General features: G+C 46.3%; 1 protein-coding gene across 1 annotated transcript in view; it reads left to right on the top strand.

Annotated features, from left to right (window-relative positions):
- The window catches only part of HYDIN (HYDIN axonemal central pair apparatus protein), a 40,500-nt gene extending 32,841 nt beyond the window's left edge, over positions 1 to 7,659 (top strand). The window contains 3 exon segments of the mRNA XM_071567880.1: positions 4,907 to 5,108; positions 7,093 to 7,174; positions 7,462 to 7,659. Of these exon segments, the coding sequence (XP_071423981.1) occupies positions 4,907 to 5,108; positions 7,093 to 7,174; positions 7,462 to 7,659 (482 nt within the window).
- The last annotated feature ends 6,475 nt before the right edge of the window (positions 7,660 to 14,134 follow it).

Genomic DNA, 14,134 nt, shown 5'->3' with positions numbered 1-14,134 from the left:
GGAACTTCTTTGAAAAATGAAATGAAAATCCTATTGATTTAGTCTTTAGATCAAGCCTTTTCCTTTCTTTCCTTTTTTTTCTCTGTAAATCCCCGATGGATGTGGATAGGCAGCAGGGTTTAACTGAGGTTTAGCTCTTGTCGTGTTGCATTTTACGTTCCTGAGATCACTCAAACAAGTTCCTGAGTGCTTTCCATTTATATTGACTTCAGCCAGAGTGGAGGATGCTCAATACTTGCCTGAGAAACTCACTACTGTATTAGGTATTTATCTGAGTCATCCTTGTGTTGTGCAGGATACCTGAGTGAGAATACCAAAACCATTTTTCGGTTGAAATCAGTCTTGTATGAGTGTTTGGAGGGGCTCTGCTGCTGCTGTGAGCAGTGTTAAGTTACTATTGAGCTGAATTCATGGCAGCAGAAGCTCCTGATGGCCACTGCTATATGCCATTGCTAATCAAGTCTGGAGTTGTCCATTTTCATGCAACTCTCCATTCCTTCAACCTCAGACAGATTGGTAGCAGCTTCTTAGAAGTTCTCAGAAGTGGGGAAACTTTCTGCTTCCTAAGAAACAGCCTCTTTTGAGTCCAGAGCTTCATGGTGGTGCACCAAGTGATGTAATTTTTGCAGTTTGTTTGGTGCTGGCACAAGGTTAGAAACTTATTTTATTCTATGAGTTTTAAAAGATCTTGTTTACTGTGTTATCTTAAGGTGTAAGCCAGACTGATGGTGCAGTTATTACAAGAGGATGCTCTACCTTTGCCTTGGACTATTAGGCATTTAAAAACTTTTCAAAGGGATTTTTCTTTCTGCTGGTTGCAGGTGGCTGGGACTCCTTCTGCTTTTCCTTTCCTTGTGAGAATTTCCACCAGTATGGCTGGCTCTTGTTGACCTTTCATGTCCTTGTATGCTCACTTCAAAGTGAGTTGAGGGAGGCAGATATTGTAGGCAAAAAAAAAGTGTAAGGAGAAGTTTGTGCAATTAAACGTTGATTTTGCATTGTAATAGTAGCAGTGCTGCCACAGATGCAGGATTGGTACCTAATGTTTTATCCAGCTGATTGGTTATAGGCTTTTATAGTTCCAATTAATTAGATTGATGGGTGAGTCTAATTGGTCTCCAAAGTCCTTGGTTTTGTCAAAACAGCTAATAGGTAACAACCGCTTCTTCCCCCTGTCCATCTTGTCTAGGAGTGCTTGTAATAATGATTTTTATACTGTTTTAGATAAGGTCATTCTGCTGCTTGCAAACAGATCATGGCCTTTGCCCCCTCGCCAGGGCCCTGTGTTTCAAGACAGATGGTCTGTCATTTTGAGGGTAGATGAAGGGGAATAAAGTTCGTGCTTCATTTGCTTTAAGTTTTTTGCACAGCTTTATAGCTCCACAACTACATAACACCCTCCTGAGAAAACCCCTGCTAAAGCAACCTGCAGAGTTGACTGCACAGACTGAGGAGGGTGTGCCAGGAAGGTTGCTTGGAAGTTAAAACTCTTCTCTGGGCTGTTTTGCTCATCCCCAGGTACAGAAACAGACTGTGAGCCCACACAGCCCATTTTTAGCACATGAAAGATTTCTGGAAGAATGTGGTTTCCATCTCTTTGCAGGTCATTCTTGACTGCAGCTTGTCTACTCCATCATCCATGGAGATCACTAATATGTTCTTAAATGCCATTATCTTTGGATGTGTTTCAGGGAAGAACTGCCCATTCATTAGCTTCTTTTTCTTGTGGATCAATCAGCATCTCCTGAGAAGCAACAGAGCAGCTTGAAGGGTGATTGATTTATTAAGTGGTATATTGAGTCTGTCTTTGCCAGACCATTAGAGTGAAAGTTCCTGCAGTTTTTTCCCATGGGCCAAAAGCAATGTTTCAGCCAGGCAGGTACCCCAGTGTATCATTACTGTAGAAGCAATAAAGATTAAAAATGGCCCATGGCACCCTGGCCATGCAGCAGAGCTGCCTTTCATCATCTGATGGTTTCTGTGTCCTTTCCAGGATGTTCTGGCAGGCTCCTTCACCCCAGGCAGAACAAAGCCCCCATGCTGGCTCCCAGATATTCCTATGTCAGGGTCTTTCATCCTGTAGCAAGGCAAACAGATCTTCCTAAGCACAGTGCAGAGGAAATAATGTACTTGGATGCACAATTATGTGGGTATTAAATTAAGTATGATTGAAAATGAGTTGACTTTTAACGTGCCAGGGAGCTGTCTGAAGAGCCACAACCAGTCCTGTAGACCACTTCTGGCTGTTCATGGCTTTCTGTCTCCCATTTCATTCCCATCTGTTGTCTTGTGATTCCTTGCAATGCCTTTGGGGTAGACCCTGCTCTTGCAATGTGCTGCCTGGGCTTAGTGGGTGCTTTGCTGAGGCCTGGGCCATGCTGGTGACTTCTGATCATTAACAGCAATAACTGTAGCAATGATGATGAGGATGCTCTGAGGTTTATTTTAGCCTGGGAATGATTCAGATGTGCTCATGGAAGAGATGAGAGCAAGGCCCAGTCTTCTGACAAACTGGGCAAATAAAACTGGACTTGCTTTCCATAATAGCCAAAAATTCTAAACTTGACTGTCATGCTCTCCTAAAAAATTTAAAATACAAATTCAGCAAAGAGGGACTGACAGGGACAGAGGAAGAATATGTCTCAGTGAAGAGAAAATGCAGCAGAGGCTGGTTTATTTCTCTTCAGTGTAATCAATCTGGCTACCAGTTTCCCAATATTTAGAGCAGTAATTGATGAAGGAAAGTACTAGTTGTTGAATCCTAGGAAAAACATTCTTCATAAACCCTGAAATTTGTTTTTAAATCTTGTTCAAAGGTCTGCTCCTCCATTCATTGAGATATACTTTCAGGCTAAACAACGTTTATCTTTCTATTTAAGAACAATTTGTGCTGCTCTGAGCAGTATTCCCTCTTGCACCAGGCTGATCATGTAGTATTAGAAGAATTCAGAGAGATGTTTTAGCTCTTCTGTAAATTCCTTCTCATTCTTTTTACAGGCCCCACAGAGTATGACCCAGTGCTCAATTTCTTACTTCCAGGCAGTGAAAAGTGATCGTGATGTGCAAAGATAGCTGTGTCCATAGTCCTGCAGCTGGATAAAACACAGTGGTGTTTCTGCTGTGTCAGAGCATTGCTCAGGATTTCTGTGCATAACCCAAAAAGCATCTGCTCTATTGCCATATAAAAAGTCTGGTTTTGAATTTTAAGTCCAGACATTGCTTTGCTCAGGTTATAGAGAGAACTGTCCTGTCATCTGTAGAAAATATATCCAAAGGATGTAAGGATGAGAGAATTGACAGCCTGTAATAAGATCGTGTTGTGTAAATAATGATAGGGCAGATCTATCTAGATTCAGTAAATGTGCTTTCATGGCAGCAGAGCATCCCAAACTGCACACCGTGGACATTACCCTGTCAAGTGAAAAGCCTCGTGCTGCATCGCTGGTACAGTACAGAGATTTATTTTTTAAACATATGTATTAAACAACCAAGAGTCTTAAATGAAATGTCACATTTCATTTGGCACCCAAGACATGAAGTCTGCAGCTGCCCTCAGCCAACCCCGACAGCTCCACTCTCTGTGTCAGTTCATCTGCCTGGCAGAGAGATCTTCATCCTCCTCCCAGCTCACTGGCATCAGTGCCCGCTCTTCTGTACCAGCAGTTTGTGGGGGTATATATCCAGCCTGGGCCAACTACTTCCCTTCGTGGAATGAGGTGCTCTGGCAAAGCCCCCAGCCTTCCATGGAGCCCTCAGCACCTGCAGCCAGGAGTGTCGGGGTGCCTGCAGCCCCCGCTCTTCCCCGGGAGCGCAGCAGTCAGGAATGCTTAGCAAAGCGTGACAGAGAGTCAGAGCATCTGCTTCCTCCCTCCTGGGCTCTGGAGTTGGCGTTTTCCTGTGCTGGAGGCTTTATTCTCATCTTTGTTTAATAGCTTCTGATGGTTTTATCTTCCAAGCGTTGGTCCAGTTGCTCCCTGGATTTATAGCTGTGAGCCTCTACAGCCTCCTCTGGCAGTGTGTTTTAAAGGATGGGATATTCTCTTGAAAAGTATGATTGCTTTTGTGTAATTTCTGACTAATGTAATTTTCAGGCCCTCAGGTTCCTGTTTGATGAAAAATCATGACTAATTTTTGCATATTGCCATTTTCTATGCCATTCATGCTTTTGCAAACCTTTCCCATCTATCTCCCGTTCAACTTCTAAGTTGAGGAATCCCATTCAGTCTTCATATAGAAGCTGCTCCATACTTTTCATCTTTTTTTTCTGCCTTTCTTTATTTAATTTCAAATGCTCAGCTTAGTTTTTGAGATCAGAACAAGCCCAAAGATTTCAAGACTGATGTGGCTGTAGGTTTAGACAGGGAGCTGATAGTTTTCATGGTGTTCATTTTGTAGTGGTTTGTCACACTGAACATTGTAGAGCACTGGGTTGTGTTTCCTCACTTGTATCCCCTCCTGCCAGATCCAGAGGAACTCTCTTTTCTGCCCACATGCCCCCAGGCATCCTTGTCAGGAGAGACAGGAGCTCCTGGAATGCCTGCAGGGGTCCCTGGGCAAGCCATGACTGAATGGGGCTTCTCGGAGTCACCTGAATGACTTTGTTGCAGAATTCCCTGTGACCTGAGTGGGCCACCTGACCACATCTGACTAATCTCACTGTAAATACTGTCACCTTGGGGACAAATCTCTACAAACACACCAGAAATAAGGTACTTAAGGGGGTGTCCAGGACATCCCCACACTGTACACACACAGCAGTTGGGGTGATGTGATAAATGTACTGATCTGTGCAACTGCTCATACAGCTAAAAGCTGTGCACTTTTCTTCTGTTACCTGGTTTCCTTTGTTCCTTATGTTTCTCTCAGCAAGTGAGCTCAGCAAAGATTCCCCTTTGCTTTGTACCAGGTGAAGATACCCACACAAGCCTTCATGGCTCAGCGGTGAATGTCCACATCAGGCTGGACAGGAATTCTGTGACAGTTGACAAGACTTACCTCTCATTGTCAAACCACAGCACCGTGATGATCCACAACAGGAGCAGTGTCATAGCCCGCTTCCAGTGGAAGGCTTTTGCTACTCAGGAAAGGGAGGATCGGGAGAAGGAGAGGTGGGTTTGAAAGATGCATTTCAGCGAGATCCACTGCCCAAGGGTAAAACTAACATGACCTCAGCAGGGTGTTGGTGCCTTTGAATGGTTTAGGACAATTAAACCATCCCTGGCATCAGGGCATGTGTCCCTGGGCTTCAGAGAAATGGAGCTCAGCACTTCCCATTCCAGTTCCATCTATACTCCAGCTGAGGATGATGTTTTGGAGGGGAAGGGTTGATTGTAATGACTGGATTTCCTCAGAGAGTAAATTAATGTTTGTGGAGCCACAAAGCACTGTGGTCCAGAAATCCCTGGGCTACAGTGTCCATGAGGCTGAGAGTGTCAACACCTGCTACCTGGGACTGCACTGAGTAGGACTTCATGTAGCTCAGGTAGCACAGCTGTTCTGACACTCTCTGCAGTTCCTTCTGCTCCAGCTTTGATAAGATGGCAGGTTCCTTTCCAGTGCTGTGCAGGGCAGGGGGCTTTGTTGGCCCTGATAGTTGAACCCATCCTGCTGTAGGATGGTGAATTGCTCTGCACTGTCCCGGTTTCCAGCACAATGAGGTATTTCTACCCTTTCTTAGAGGATAGGGAGTTTGGAGGTGGAGGGTTCTACAGGGAAGGCAGAGCAGCACAGGGCTTGGATTTGAGCAGCATTTGGGATTGAGCAACCTGTGTCTTCATGGTGGTGAGAGCTGGGGCTGGTTCTTCAAAGGGTGTCTTTGGGGAAGCTGTGAAATTCCTCTTTCAGGCAGTAAAGAAGCGCTTACAGCCCAGGGGGATGGATTGAAAATGACACTGAAAAGCTTGGGTGATTCAGGGAGTCCTTGTGTGACTTTTCAGACTTGGATGGATGTGGGTATAAAGGAGTTAGTTTGAACCCAGAGCTGATCAGGAAACTGCCTCAAACTGCAGCACTTTTTAAGGGCTTCTGAGCAAATAAAGTTCAACGTAATTAGGTCAGAAATGCCTTGCAGGCCAAAACTAGTTTTCCAGTGTTCTCTATTTAATTACACAGTGTCTGACTTCCATACAAGCTCAGTGTGTTAAAAGAAAATCTCATGACCTTCTCTGGACCATTCCTTTCCCATTTCTTCCCATCTACCTGTCTCAGCCTGGACCCTGAGTGGTCCTCTTTCCCCTCAGAAGCAGCCAGGTTTCCCCACAGTTAACTTCAACCTGATCTTTTCCCAGTTACATTTCCTTTCATGCCAGTTTGTGTCTTAGATTTGACCAGTCCTTCCTGACTTGCAATCTTGGGGATGGTTGTGGCTCCAAGGTTGCTGTCCTGCTCTGATGAGCAGCTTTTGAGATCTCAGAGCAGAGAGGACTTTTTCTTGAGGGGAGGTAATGCAGAACCCTGCAGTGGGGTGGAACCCAAAAAGCCCTGGATGATGAGAAGGTCTATCCAGGAGTTTGCTCTGTTTCCCTCCTGGAGGACTTTCTGGGATTCAAGGTGGAATCATTGTCTGTTGAGTTGAGTTGCCCATCTCAGTGGCTGAAAACCCTCCTTGTGTCCAGCACTGTAGGTCAGCCATGGAGAAACAGTTCCCATTGCACTCCACAGGGAACCAGCCAAAGCGAGTATTTTTGGTGCTGGTGACAGTGTTTGCCCGAGGCTCTGTCTGTGTGCAGCTGGTGATGTCCACGACTGTATTTCCTTTCTAATTGTGTTTGAACTTGGCTGGGTGATGATCTCTGTCCTGCTTACACTGCACTGCCTCGATCTGCTCCATATGGAGCTTTCACTTGTCCCCCAGTTGTCACCTGCTGGTTCTTCCTGGCCAGGGGACTGGACCGTGAAGGTGGAACAGGAACCTGCCAGCTGGGAAGCAATTGATCCATAGCAGTGCTCCCTTCTGATCTCTGACTCATCTCTTGTGATCTTTAAACACTACAATGATTTCTGCAGCTACGAAGTAAAGGAGTGCTCTGAGATGCTCTGGTGGAAGAAGGCAGTGTAGGGAACAGAACAGCTGGAGTTTGCTTATCCCTGCAGGTCCAAAAGGGAAGAAGAAAAATATCCTGGTAACCTGCAGCTGAAACCCAGCTTCTTCTTCCCTCCCTTGAGCAGCTCTGTGGTAGGAAAAGCTAGTTAAGGTGGCTAATGTGGCAGAGGCTTTGAGCCAGGAGACTGTCTTGAGGGTTGCTGGCTTTCAGAATCTCTCCTGAGCTTGTACGTGTGGTGTAAAACTACCTGCTGTGCCAACAAATAACAAGCGATCCTCTGATCCAGCTGGAACTCTGTGGCTCAGGGTCAGCCCCTTGCTGAGGAGCTGCTGCTCCTCCTCCCCAGGTGCTTTCCTGCTCCCGCAAATATGTGGCTCATTAAATGATCTGCTGGGTTTGTCTCTCCCTGTGGCTGCAGGCTGTGCACCAGCTGTGCCTGCAGGAAAAGAACCAGGCAGATAATCTTCTGAAGTGGTGCAGAGTGGACACCATTCGCCAAGAATGCCTTTCTCTTCTCTCCCACAACTTCCAGAGCGAGAGGGCAAAGGTGCAAAGAGATCCTATGCTGTTCTCTGATGGCATTTTCATCATTGAGCCAGTGGCAAGTGATAAGTGAGAACCTCCTTTCCTCTTCATTTTCTTCTTCCTCCTCCCTAAATGAGGTCACTCGGCAGGTCTCTGCCTCATCTGGCTCCACGTACCAAGAGAGAAGACACTGGGTTTCTGGTGAGGCTGGGAGAGGATGTTGCACAAAGCATTTCTACCCTGTGAGCTCCTGGCAGGCAGCAGGAACTTGCCTAAAGCTGAGCTCTGCTGCAAGGGCTCGACATCGAGAGCGCTCTGTGTGTGTCCTTGCAGCGTCCAGAGGAATTGGGTATTGTAGGTAAGTGAGCACCTTGCACATGAAGTTTGGGGAGTAACAGAGGTGTTGGAGCACTGTCAGTTCACATATTGACCTGAAGCATACAATGGTGCTCTGTGGAAAGGAGGCCAAATTCAGCCCAAGGTTAATTGTGTAAATGCCAATCTCTTTCTCTAACCTGGACTTACACCTTCAAGTGTCATCTGTGAGCCTGGACATAAGGCTGGCAGGTTTAAATGGACTTTCTAAGTTCTACTGCACACAGGGACAGAAAATCTTTTGCTTTCCTGTTTATGCAAGCCAGCCCCCATGTCCTTTCATCAACCAGAGCTCTGATACTAAATATTTGCATGGTGTGAGATAAAGAATGCCTGCGATCTGGGCAGTGCAAAATCCCTTCTCATCTTCAAGTAAACCCTAGAATAATCCCAACCTCTGCTTTCTTTTAAAATAAGTAAACTAATTTTTTTGTTTCCAAAGAAGGGGACCATGTTTCTTCTTGGTTACTCCTGTAGCCCATCTAAGGCCAAGAGCCCCCAGTGTCAGAACAATGGCAGTTTCACACCACTGTAGCTGACAGCAGCATGATGTGACCAAGAGCTTGAGTCAGAGCAGTAGGAATATTGTAGAGAGTGGGAGCTGACCAGCAGAACATTAAGAACATCCTGCAGTGTGTCAAGCTGGTTTTGGTGTGTTTCCCCAGGCTCCTGTTTCATTACAGTGGGGCTGTATCTCCACAACCAGCTTAACTTGCTCCTGAGCTCCTGAAGTGCACTGAGGTGACCTCCGTAGGTCTGGCTGCCCACAGTACAGAGTTCTGGTACTCCATGCAATGATGAACAGACATAAAGTGTGGCCTGGCCTCAAGTTCTGACTGGAAACCATCCTAAATGGCTGTTTTAATGTTACACAGTTTGCTCTAGGATTGAATGTAAGTGGGTTACTACAGGGATCTCTCCCTTTCTGTTTTGTCCAGCATTATCAATATTTTGATTTCCTTTTATTCCATTATTTATGGAAGAGTTGGTTTCACATTTGGAATTTTGCTTCTGTTTGTCTCCCCCCTGCTCCAGCACATGAGTACCTTTACACCAAATGATAGTATTTTCCCCTCTTTATCAAATATAGAATCTAAAAATCCACTGTCACTGACTTCTACAACCTTCTCTGTGGTGACAGCTCTGTAGCTTTTAGCTTGGTCAGACACCTTCCTTGCACTGCCATGTACATCTGCTGGAGAGGCCCCCAGAGATGGGACCCCTCTGCCTCTGATCTGATGGCCAACAGTGGCTGCTCTCTTCTTCCCACCCATCGCCCAGGATAGCTGGGAGCACATAGAAATAATCAAAGCCTTGTGACAAGTGACTGGAGGAAATGGTTGCTTCCAGAAGTTAGAAAGCTAGTGCAGGGATAGTAGTCTTGGAAAGGCTTTCTGAGCAGGTGGCTTAGTAGTGTTTGTGCAGGAGCTTTGCTGTATAAGTGGACCGATAGCTGCCAGTACTTTCAGGTGTTGCTGTCTTTAGAAGCTACAGGAGGTCACTGTAGTCTCTACAGGGTTAACTCACTGGTGTGAGTTAATGAAAAGAGGAGGCAGGGATTTTTGTAATTGCCATGTGACCATGAACATTTTGAGCATCCATCCAAGCCTCTGGGAAACAAACTGTTATGCAACTCTGACTTGCCGAGCACATCTCAAATTGTGTTTTATTTTTGCAAATACACATGGTGGGTCAGCAGAAGCAGCTGTGATAGAAGCCCAGGTGGCTACCAAAGGAGAAAGTCCTTACTTTTTGCTGCATCCTCTCTACCACAGCTTAGCTGTAAGTCACACTGAGGCACATGGGAGCTGACTCTTTGGAAATAGAAACCAGAGGAAAGGGAGGACAAGGATTTGCTACCATTGCACTGACCTTGACGAGTCATCACTGTCCTGTCATTGCATGGTCATGACTCCCAGTGTCCTCTGTTAACACTGAGATGATGGAGGTGGTCTTCAGGGTGGCTGGGTTATAGATCTGCTGCTGTTGTTTGATCCCAGGGTTGCACCAGGAGGTAACGGCGTTGTTTGTTCCTGCAGATCTCCACCTCAGTTGGGGAAACTGGTCCCCATCCAAAGCAGAGGTCACTGCTGAGCACTTCAGTGTTTGGCAGAAAGTACTATGTCCAGTGGGAGCTCTGGTCCATCCCACAGCTCATGGTGGGTTCTCAGTTATTTATGGAAAGAGGCAGATGTTAGCTTTGGCACTGCCTTTCTCCTGAGTGCCCTGAACTAGCAAGCTGCACTTTGGGTGTCATTTCAGTTCTTTTGTTGCCAGGTCTGTCTTTTTCTGTCTGCTCTGAGCAGTGATTTCCTTTCCATGGATTGTCTTCCCCTTCTGCCAAACTAAAGAGGCAATTTGGCCAAACACTGGTGGCATCCAGCTTTTCAAGACCAGCTTTTTCTTGTCCAGCATGGGGGAGATCCAGCAGATTCTCATCATTTAGGGGCTGAGGGAGGGGAAACAGGATCCATGTGTATTTATGGTTGCACAGAGGTCTCTCCTGTAGCTGTGAGTCACAGTGAGCTGACCCTCCTGTATCGTGTTGCTGGATGATGTAGCAAAGCCAGGGTTACAACAGCTGGAGATTTTGTGCTGTCTCATCATACATCCACTGTCTGTATTTCATGCCATCTTCCTGTGGCAGGCTGGCAGCAGCTGTCCTTATGCTAGAAGTGGTGCACTGTCATGTTCACAGCTTTTATTTCTGTCCTGGTTAGCACCTGGGGTAGTTTTCTCTGACTCAGTGGCCATTCTATCGAGGTGTTAGCCCAGGCAGACCACTGACTCCTGAGGTGTCCCGAGGTTTGTACACATGCACTGTCCATCAAGGGTGGATAATGTGATATATCCTTTGGACAAGCAGTTCTTTTTTTCCCTGTGGGGTAGCAGGCATGTGAGGAACCTCTTCCAACAGCCTATTTTAATTTCCCAGGAGAAACATCTCACAATATTTTCTAGTTTTATAGTCTGACATACCACAGCAACGAAGGGAGAAATGGCAAAAATTTCCCAGAATAGTTACACCTTTAAAGAATTTGTTTAAGCCATGGAATGGTAGACTAAAGTGTAACTGATTATTTCTTCTTGCCCTCCACCTTTGAAGTCAAACACCCTGGCTTACAGTTTCCCTGACAGTACAGGGGAGCTCTCTGTGGATGTACTGCCAAAAGGTTCCATCCAAATACGCTGAATCCTGCCGGAGGGTGATTTCATCCCAGGGGCTCAAGAGACTTGAATCTTTTAACTGCTTTTCTTGGGAGCAAGGATATGAGTGCAGGGTTCCAGTATTCACCTCTGCGGTCAGGATTGTTGTTGTGAGTCACATTAGGGGCTCAGGCATGCAGGGTGTTGGCCTGTCTGGCTTCCAGAGCTTACTGGGGGAACAGGTAAGTTTGCCATCAAAGTCCTTTCATGCACAGCTCAGTTGACAGTGACCAGAGCAGGATGGGTCACATGGGCACAGCTCAAAGACAGAGCTTGCACAAGCATCAAGCAGGAGTTGTTTCTGATCTCCCATTCTTGACCCTGCCTTCTGGCCCTGCACCACCTTCCCAGGTCTCCTGCCTTGTCAAGTCCCTCCCTATCCCTGACTCTGTGATATATTGCTGTTTCTGTGCTCCAAAACAGTGGGGTAAGATCACTGTGTTGGCTATATTTCTGTCACAGATGTGCTGGCCTTGGCGTTCATCAAATCCTGAAGTCAGCTAAACTCGCTCAGCTAGAACAGAGCACTGTTGTTAGCAGATGCATATTCATCAGGCCAATGGTTCTTTTTAATTTTCTTCCTTTCCTGCTTAGCTTCGTTTTTGCTTATGAATTGTATTGCACTTGCTTCCATTAACAGGAGATGTATTGCCTCTGTCAGCCTCTGAGTAATAACCAAACTGCCCCGAAGTGTCCACAGGGCCAATAGATCTGAAGGCAGCACATAAAATAGACCAGTGAGTACCATCGGCTTGCAATCCAGCAGGAGCAAGCTGCTGAACAGCTCTTGGTGACCTGAAAGACTGAAAGTGCTGTGTTAGGTTCCAAGAAGTTTGTTTTCTGGCCTCAGTGGAAGGAAGGATACTTTCTGAATTTCCCAGGAGTGATTTGACTCTGAGACCTTGTTCTTGTTTGCTTGAACTCAGCTTCAGAGCAGCCAGTGTTGTGCCAAAATCTGAAAAAGCGTGGTGTAAAATCTGAAAAAACAGAGTCAGACTTTATGCCAAGATTCCCAAGTCTTGCAAGAAATAGCACAGTCCCAGAAAACTGGGACTTTATGGTAGGCTCTGTCTGACAGCCAGCACAAACTCTAAACTGCCTGTCCCTGGTAATCTGGCTGTGCACAGCCCTCATAATCCTGATGACAGAACTACAGTGAAGTAATCGCATCAGTTTGCACTCTCAGCATCTCTGCTCCTGTCCTGTGTCATTCCAGTACCTTCTCCCTGGTCTTCTGTCTGGCACGTGAATCTCTACAGAGCAAATGGAGCCTGTCCCTTGGAGTGAAGTGGGTGGCCATTCTGAAATTCCAGCTCATTTCACTCCCACTTGTTGCTGAACTCCCCTCCCTTTCACTGCAGCTGTGTGTTTTGGTTTTAAGGCTCAGGATGTGCTCTTCTCCCCTGCTTCATGACCCTCCTCAAGATGAAAACCTTGAGCATCATCACTGCTCTTGACATTTCATTAATGGCCTTCCCCAGCATATCAGCAGGGATTGTTTGTGTAGCTGATGGTGCTACTAAGCCTGGCAAGGCACTGTTTGCTGTGCAGGAACCAAAGGAGGGCTGGCTGCAGCTCTCTGGGCAGAGGCCACAGCAGCTGGAGGAGCAAACAGTGCCACTGGACAGCTCAGCCCATGCAGCACCTTTAAGGAGAAGTGCAGAACACCAGGGAGCTTAGGTGTGTGTTCAGTTCCAGCTGTCAGGCTTGAGGCAAAGGCAAGCAGCTGCCTGGTGCATCCCTTCTCCCCTGGGGAGGCTCTGCCCAGGGTGAGAGAACTGAATTCAGGCTGTGAACACACAGTGGGTAGCTGGGTGATGAGCACAGGTGAGTTATTACATTCTAATTAGCCAGGCAGGGGAAATTGATCATCTGAGTGTTTCTTCTCAGTGCTCCGCTTGGGCAAACTCCAGGTGTCATAGCAGAGCTGATGTTTGGAGCACCCCCGATGCTTTTATTCCTGTAAATCCAAGATTACTCTCTGGATGCTGGTGAGTCCAGGCAGCATCCCGAGTGGTCTGATGTCTCACATGCTGTCTGTGGGTTGCCAGCTGAAGTTTCTCAAGTGTTTTTTCATATACTAAAGCTTCATCTTCTTCCGATTGCTTGCTGGGTAGAAACATCCGAGCTGGCAAGTGTGTTTGCCTGAGATTTTGAGTAGAATCTGTGTGAATGAATTCTTTCAGACTTTCCTTATCTTCTTATTGGTTTGTGGGCATTTGAAACAGGTTTTTTTTCTGTTGTTCCCTCTGTTCTATTGACTCCAAGAAGGCTGTGCATTAGGAAATTGCAGCTGCAGTCCAGTAACTTACCATGTCTGGGAGGGGGTTTTCCTTTAAGCTCTACATGCCAAGTCAACGGGCAGTATTATAGTTATTTAATATTTATGCTGCAGGAGACCTGGAGGCTACAGTTAGTTCAAGGCTCTTCTGGATAGATGAGTGAGGATACCGTGCCACAAGCAGAGTCAAAGCCTTACTTTGTTGATAGAAAAAGTACCTCTAATCTTATTGTCTCCTTCCGTAAGCTAAATTTTTCATTCCTTGTGGAGTGTTATTACACTTGTCAGAGGTGCATATATTTATGTCAACAGATGCATTAAGAAACAGTTGTAATGGTGGGGTTTGAGAAGCTGTAAGGGGTGCCTTTCTTTAAACCAGTTAGAAGAAGTGAGATCCTCCTAAACTGCATGACAAGGCTCCCTGGGACTGAGCGTCAGTGCCAGGGCTCTTTGGGAGAGAAGAAGAGAGAGAAGACCCTAAGGAAGCAGCAGACATTTGCAGACACACTGGTAGCCTGGCTCAGGCTTAAATCTCTGGGCAAGAGCATGACAAAAGAACTTCCTGGTTGAGATTGGTGTGGAGCTGTAAGCAAATCCCATATTTTCTTGTGGGAGCCTCTGTTCAGGGAAACATGAATGTTTCCACCTTGCAGAGAGGGATGGGATATATCTGACTCCCCACTCCTGTCTCAGATCGTGTGTC

Source organism: Pithys albifrons, chromosome 12 (assembly GCF_047495875.1).
Source record: "Pithys albifrons albifrons isolate INPA30051 chromosome 12, PitAlb_v1, whole genome shotgun sequence".
In the NCBI taxonomy this organism is placed as follows: domain Eukaryota; kingdom Metazoa; phylum Chordata; class Aves; order Passeriformes; family Thamnophilidae; genus Pithys; species Pithys albifrons.
The sequence above is the reverse complement of the archived record's forward strand: the minus strand, read 5'-3'. Positions and strand labels throughout refer to the sequence as shown.